The sequence below is a fragment of the Poromitra crassiceps genome, assembly GCF_964638095.1.
Source record: "Poromitra crassiceps genome assembly, chromosome: 16".
NCBI classification, from domain to species: Eukaryota; Metazoa; Chordata; class Actinopteri; order Beryciformes; family Melamphaidae; genus Poromitra; species Poromitra crassiceps.
In genome coordinates this window covers 2,332,846-2,340,345 of record NC_139645.1, presented here as the reverse complement: position 1 = coordinate 2,340,345, position 7,500 = coordinate 2,332,846, and the positions used below count along the sequence as shown (strand labels likewise).

At 49.6% G+C, this 7,500-nt stretch overlaps 1 protein-coding gene across 1 annotated transcript in view; it reads left to right on the top strand.

Moving 5' to 3' along the window:
• Nucleotides 1-7,500, top strand: part of sema6d (semaphorin 6D) — a gene marked incomplete at its 5' end in the record, with an annotated part of 22,857 nt that overhangs the window by 5,826 nt on the left and 9,531 nt on the right. The window contains 8 exons of the mRNA XM_083653037.1: nucleotides 412-472; nucleotides 737-799; nucleotides 3,138-3,239; nucleotides 3,788-3,878; nucleotides 4,225-4,344; nucleotides 5,124-5,212; nucleotides 6,439-6,656; nucleotides 6,785-6,916. Of these exons, the coding sequence (XP_083509163.1) occupies nucleotides 412-472; nucleotides 737-799; nucleotides 3,138-3,239; nucleotides 3,788-3,878; nucleotides 4,225-4,344; nucleotides 5,124-5,212; nucleotides 6,439-6,656; nucleotides 6,785-6,916 (876 nt within the window). The remainder of the gene's footprint in view (nucleotides 1-411; nucleotides 473-736; nucleotides 800-3,137; nucleotides 3,240-3,787; nucleotides 3,879-4,224; nucleotides 4,345-5,123; nucleotides 5,213-6,438; nucleotides 6,657-6,784; nucleotides 6,917-7,500) is intronic.

Sequence of the window (7,500 nt, the reverse complement as noted above, 5' to 3'; positions counted from 1 at the left end):
TCTGATTTCACTCTGTGTTAACCCTGTAGTAACCAGTTTGATTTCACTCTGTGTTAACCCTGTAGTAACCAGTTTGATTTCACTCTGTGTTAACCCTGCAGTAGCCAGTTTGATTTCACTCTGCGTTAACAGACAAACGTGTACTTTTGTGACCGCGCGGACATGTCCGGTGGAGGCTGCGCATTTTCTCCTCTCCGATTTTCCCGCGTCACGTTGCGCCTCCCCTGAAGTTGCCTCGCGCCCCCCCCCCCCAGGAGAGGCGTGCCTTACACTTTGAAAACCGCTGCTATAAGCTAACGCTGGGTTGTGCTGTGCTGCTGGCGTCACTGAGCCGTGTGTCTGTGTTGTGTTTGCCTACAGAGGGCGTCACTGAGCCGTGTGTGTGTGTGTGTTTGTTGTGTTTGCCCACAGAGACCAGGTGTACCTAGTGACTCTGAGAGAATCCTACAGGAATGAGATCATTCCTTACCGGGTAAGATTCTGGCCAGGAGCGGCTCCCTCAACCCACAAACACTAAAACGTCTCCATAGAAAACACCCAGCCATTCATCACATGCTAGACAGCTTGTAAAATGAGAGTGGGAGTGTGTGTGTGTGTGCGTGCGTGTGCTTGTGTGTGTGTGCGTGCGTGTGCTTGTGTCGTTGTGTGCGTGCGTGCGTGTGCGTGTGTGTGTGTATGTGTGTGTGCGTGTATGTGTGTAGCGCTTGTGCCTAACGCTACGTGTTGCTATTTACAGAAGCTAACATGGCGATCGGGACAAGAGGACAGGGAGAAGTGTGCCGTGAAGGGAAAGCACAGAGTGAGTATCTCCTCTATGTCCTCCTGTCTGTCCCTCATCAACACATCTCCTCTATGTCCTCCTGTCTGTCCCTCATCAACACATCTCCTCTATGTCCTCCTGTCTGTCCCTCATCAACACATCTCCTCTGTGTCCTCCTGTCTGTCCCTCATCAACACATCTCCTCTATGTCCTCCTGTCTGTCCCTCATCAACACATCTCCTCTGTGTCCTCCTGTCTGTCCCTCATCAACACATCTCCTCTATGTCCTCCTGTCTGTCCCTCATCAACACATCTCCTCTGTGTCCTCCTGTCTGTCCCTCATCAACACATCTCCTCTATGTCCTCCTGTCTGTCCCTCATCAACACATCTCCTCTGTGTCCTCCTGTCTGTCCCTCATCAACACATCTCCTCTATGTCCTCCTGTCTGTCCCTCATCAACACATCTCCTCTATGTCCTCCTGTCTGTCCCTCATCAACACATCTCCTCTGTGTCCTCCTGTCTGTCCCTCATCAACACATCTCCTCTGTGTCCTCCTGTCTGTCCCTCATCAACACATCTCCTCTGTGTCCTCCTGTCTGTCCCTCATCAACACATCTCCTCTATGTCCTCCTGTCTGCCCCTCATCAACACATCTCCTCTGTGTCCTCCTGTCTGTCCCTCATCAACACATCTCCTCTGTGTCCTCCTGTCTGTCCCTCATCAACACATCTCCTCTGTGTCCTCCTGTCTGTCCCTCATCAACACATCTCCTCTGTGTCCTCCTGTCTGTCTCTCATCAACACATCTCTGTGTCCTCCTGTCTGTCCCTCATCAACACATCTCTGTGTCCTCCTGTCTGTCCCTCATCAACACATCTCCTCTGTGTCCTCCTGTCTGTCCCTCATCAACACATCTCCTCTGTGTCCTCCTGTCTGTCCCTCATCAACACATCTCCTCTGTGTCCTCCTGTCTGTCCCTCATCAACACATCTCCTCTGTGTCCTCCTGTCTGTCCCTCATCAACACATCTCCTCTGTGTCCTCCTGTCTGTCCCTCATCAACACATCTCCTCTATGTCCTCCTGTCTGTCTCTCATCAACACATCTCTGTGTCCTCCTGTCTGTCCCTCATCAACACATCTCTGTGTCCTCCTGTCTGTCCCTCATCAACACATCTCTGTGTCCTCCTGTCTGTCCCTCATCAACACATCTCCTCTGTGTCCTCCTGTCTGTCCCTCATCAACACATCTCCTCTCAGTCCTCTGTGTCCTCCTGTCTGTCCCTCATCAACACATCTCCTCTATGTCCTCCTGTCTGTCCCTCATCAACACATCTCCTCTGTGTCCTCCTGTCTGTCCCTCATCAACACATCTCCTCTGTGTCCTCCTGTCTGTCCCTCATCAACACATCTCCTCTGTGTCCTCCTGTCTGTCCCTCATCAACACATCTCCTCTGTGTCCTCCTGTCTGTCCCTCATCAACACATCTCCTCTGTGTCCTCCTGTCTGTCCCTCATCAACACATCTCCTCTGTGTCCTCCTGTCTGTCCCTCATCAACACATCTCTGTGTCCTCCTGTCTGTCCCTCATCAACACATCTCTGTGTCCTCCTGTCTGTCCCTCATCAACACATCTCCTTTGTGTCCTCCTGTCTGTCCCTCATCAACACATCTCCTCTATGTCCTCCTGTCTGTCCCTCATCAACACATCTCTGTGTCCTCCTGTCTGTCCCTCATCAACACATCTCCTCTATGTCCTCCTGTCTGTCCCTCATCAACACATCTCCTCTGTGTCCTCCTGTCTGTCCCTCATCAACACATCTCCTCTATGTCCTCCTGTCTGTCCCTCATCAACACATCTCCTCTGTGTCCTCCTGTCTGTCCCTCATCAACACATCTCCTCTATGTCCTCCTGTCTGTCCCTCATCAACACATCTCCTCTATGTCCTCCTGCCTGTCCCTCATCAACACATCTCCTCTGTGTCCTCCTGTCTGTCCCTCATCAACACATCTCCTCTATGTCCTCCTGTCTGTCTCTCATCAACACATCTCCTCTGTGTCCTCCTGCCTGTCCCTCATCAACACATCTCCTCTATGTCTTCCTGTCTGTCCCTCATCAACACATCTCTGTGTCCTCCTGTCTGTCCCTCATCAACACATCTCCTCTGTGTCCTCCTGTCTGTCTCTCATCAACACATCTCCTCTGTGTCCTCCTGTCTGTCCCTCATCAACACATCTCCTCTGTGTCCTCCTGTCTGTCCCTCATCAACACATCTCCTCTGTGTCCTCCTGTCTGTCTCTCATCAACACATCTCCTCTATGTCCTCCTGTCTGTCCCTCATCAACACATCTCTATGTCCTCCTGCCTGTCTGTTTTCAGGACGAGTGCCACAACTTCATCAAGGTGCTGGTTCCCCGAAACGACGACCTGGTCTTCATCTGCGGCACCAACGGCTTCAACCCCATGTGCAGATACTACAGGGTACAACTCACACTGTGACTATTATGTCCTTATAGGTGCTTTGTTTATTTAAATCGCTTTCTAAATGACCGGACTAGTTTCACTCATTTGCATGTGTGTTTGTATGTGTGTGTTTGTATGTGTGTGTGTGTGTGTGTGTGTTTGTGTAATGTTTCCCCAATTTCCATAGAGAGCCAAAGTGGAACATCACTTCCTGCTTCAGCACTGTACCATAGACATTTCGTAAAAACGTTTTACTTGGTCAAACCAAACGATTCAGATATATTTAGAAACAGGAGAGGCTGCATTACATTTCACTCGGACCAAAACGTTAAAAAAAATGCGGGGTTAAATGTTCTATGGTCTCTCCCGATTCAAAATGTATCTGAACCGTTTGGTTTGAACAAGTCAAACTATTTTTTATAAGCATTTTACGAAATGTCTATGGGAAAATAAATTGCGGCGGAAAATCTGTGGTACAGTGCTGAAGCAGGAAGTGACGTTCACTTTGCCTCTCTACATGACCTCTGACCTCTCTTAACGTGGGTGTTTTGCTGCGTTCCTTTCAGCTGGATAACCTGGAGTTTGATGGGGAGGAGATTACCGGATTGGCACGGTGTCCGTTTGACGCCAAGCAAACCAACGTGGCCCTTTTCGCTGGTAAGATGGTCAAATGCACACACACACACGCACGCACGCACACACACACACGCATGCACACGCACACACACACACACACACACACACATGCACACGCACACACACACACGCATGCACACGCACACACACACACACGCATGCACACGCACACACACACACGCATGCACACGCACACACACACACACACACACACACACACACGCACGCACGCACACACACACACACACACGCACACACGCACACACTGCTTACGACCCCATCTCCTCAATTAAGCCAATAAAGCCCTCCGCTGAGTAGCGGTGTAGCGGAGTTTGTGGTGACCGTGTGCTTCCTCCTCTGCTTCCAGACGGGAAGCTGTACTCCGCCACGGTAGCAGACTTCCAGGCCAGCGACGCTGTCATCTATCGCAGCATGGGTGATGGATCGGCCCTGAGGACCATCAAATATGACTCCAAATGGCTGAAAGGTAAACAAATGACTCTCCCTCTCCCTCCCGTCCTGGAGACACGTCCACTCACTACACGCCCATAGAGACACTGTGGGGCGCGTCATCATTCAGAAACCACGCCCAAAACGGGGGGGAAACAAAAACTCCCCCACCAATCCTGGCGTTCTCCTATGTCGCGTGTTGCACACAAAGATCATATATACGGAAGATGAACACTCCAACTTCCTTCCTTGACAGCTAGATCCACATTTTTCTTCACACCAATTCTCAATGGCTTCCTTGTTTTGCTCGGGAGTACAAAAAAACTTTTAACTGCCGATTTTTTACATTTGTTGTCTGCGCAGCCCCACCACACAACAGCTTTTAGCTATGTTTAATTCAAGGGAAATGACGCTGTTGTATGGAAGTGAATGGTGAGCTTTCGCCCCGTGTTGGGCGTGGCCTACGTCATGCAGTGTCTCTATGGTGCCTGTGCACGGCTCATGTATGTGGCCGTCGTCGGAGATGTTTTTGGAGTGATGGAGCTCTCTGCTGCTCCTCGCTGGCCAAGCTCATGGGAATATGGCCTCTGTGTTCTCTCTCCCTGGCAATCTAGGTCACTCGCCCAGTCACACAGCCATGTACAAATCCCTGAAATATTCAGCATGCACTGTGGTCATGACGATGCAAAAATACTCTTCAACTTTCTCTCTCTCTCCCTCCCTGTGTCTCTCTCCCCCTCCCTGTCTCTCTCCCTCCCTGTGTCTCTCTCTCCCTGTGTGTCTCTCTCTCTCCCCCTGTGTCTCTCTCTCGCTCAGAACCTCATTTCCTGCATGCCGCGGAGTACGGGAATTATGTGTACTTCTTCTACCGAGAAATCGCAGTGGAGCACAACAATCTGGGCAAGGTAAGACGGGTCCACCTGCTGTTTGGAACGCGCCATTACGTATTCCACACGCGTACGCGCCTCGAATGCATTAGCGTATTCCACACACGTACGCGCTCCTCCAAAGAAAGAACCTGCATCTCTCCCTGGGTACTTGCAACTTTAGCACCGAGGTCCCCAATGGTAATAGGATCCAACCAGACGACTTCTGTAAAGCACATTAAACCACTGTCAGGTCCCTCAGGTCCACTGACAAAGGCCTGTTAGCCAGTCCACATTCTCCACTAACGCAAGCTGCAGACAGCGACGGGGCCTTTTCGACAGCAGCTCCAAAACTGTGGAATAGTCTCCCTGCAAAAAGTCCATCTGCTGATTCAGTTGACACTTTTGAAATAGTCTTAGAATTTTAGAACTTTACTCACTAACTTTTTGTTCCGTTTGATCACGTATGTATGTATGTATGTATGTATGTATGTATGTATGTATGTATGTATGACTGTGTGGAGCCCTGCACATGCCATTTGTATTCTACTTTTGTTTATATTCTCTGCATTTTTACTTTTGCTTACCAATCTCTGTAAAGCACTTTGCTCCAAACGTGTTTAGTTTTTCACAGCGCCATATAAATCAACTTGATGTTGAACATTAGAATACATGAGAAAACCCCAACGTGTTTACTTTGACTGGTGTAAAGTTGACTCGGCACATCGTTCTGTGTCTGGGGCCAACATCACATTTGACCATGATGCGTCATCCAGAGAAGATCTGCTGCAGCCAAGATCCAGTCAGCCAGCATCCTCCATCCAGAGAAGATCTGATCAATATTTCAGCTGTACTAATGCTGGGGGTTGACACCTGGCCTCTGATGGAGGTTTGCACCCGTGAATTATTAAACGGGTCTTAGCAGACTGCTTCACGCGCTTCGTTTAGAGCCAAACGCCTATGTAACATGTGCAATCTAACACGCGTGGAATCTAACACGCGTGGCATGGCGCCGAATCAAGCCGGGCGTGTTCCGTTTCCTCTTTTTTTACGTTTGCTCCAATCAGGGTGTACAAACTCAAAGTACAAAGTTTGAAGATGAGAGTGTCTACTAGCGTGTGTATGTTTTACGTCATGTGTGCTGAGTTGCTACAGGATGGAGAGATGTATTATTCACCATGTTGGAAGTGTTTTCGTGACGTTCACTCCACTGCCTCGTTCTTCTTCCTGTTCTTCTGCACCCCCCCGCGCTCCTCTCCTCACAGGTGGTGTATTCTCGCGTGGCGCGCATCTGTAAGAACGACGTCGGCGGCTCTCAGCGCGTGCTGGAGAAGCACTGGACGTCGTTCGTGAAGGCCAGGCTGAACTGCTCGGTGCCGGGGGAGTCCTTCTTCTACTTTGACGTGCTGCAGTCCATCACGGACATCATCGACATCAACGGCGTCCCCTCTGTGGTCGGCGTGTTCACCACGCAGATGAACAGGTGAGCCGTGACACCTGTCGGTTTAAAGAGAACCAATCCCGCAGATGGAAGATGCAAAATGTAGGTTAGACGTCAAGCATTGAGGTCAGATGTAAACGTTGCATTGTGGTGGTCTCTTTTCTCCACAGTATCCCAGGCTCTGCAGTGTGCGCCTTCTCCATGGCCGACATAGAGAAAGTGTTCGGCGGCCGGTTCAAGCAGCAGAAGACCTCCGACTCTGTGTGGACCCCGTTCCCAGAGGAGGAGCTGCCGAAGCCCCGGTAAGGATTTCACTTTTGCGTTGCTATCTCTTCCGTCCGGAAATGTCCAAGACTGCACCGTGTAACTTCGATACTCTGTCCCCGGAGCATGTCAAGTTGCCTCGATGTACAGCAACTCTTATTTCCTGCTGCAGCTCCTTCATATTAAAAGATTTCGTCTGCCAAACTAACGGGGCGCTTTTATTGTGAAGAACGTATAGGAAGTGAAATGTGTTTATCACTCGCTGGCTTGATTAGCGGCACGATTACCGACTTGTTTCAATGAAATAAGTCAACACAACAAGATTTGGGGATATTTGGAGCGAATCAGTTATAAACACTGCAGAAAGTTTCGCAAAGTAGAGAGTACAAGCAGAAACGTTAAAATAAGGCTGATATCTGAACGTACAACGTACTGTATTTACCATTTCTGCCAGCAGAGGCTGCTGTTGCTGCTGCTCAGCAGATTACAGACATGTGACTTTAAAATGTCATCCCCCCCTCCGTAAACTGCCATATTTGCTTCCTTGATTTGATGCATTTCCTGTTTCCTGATGCTGGGATAGGATCATTCTAAACCAATGAAGTTAATTTATTCAATGGGA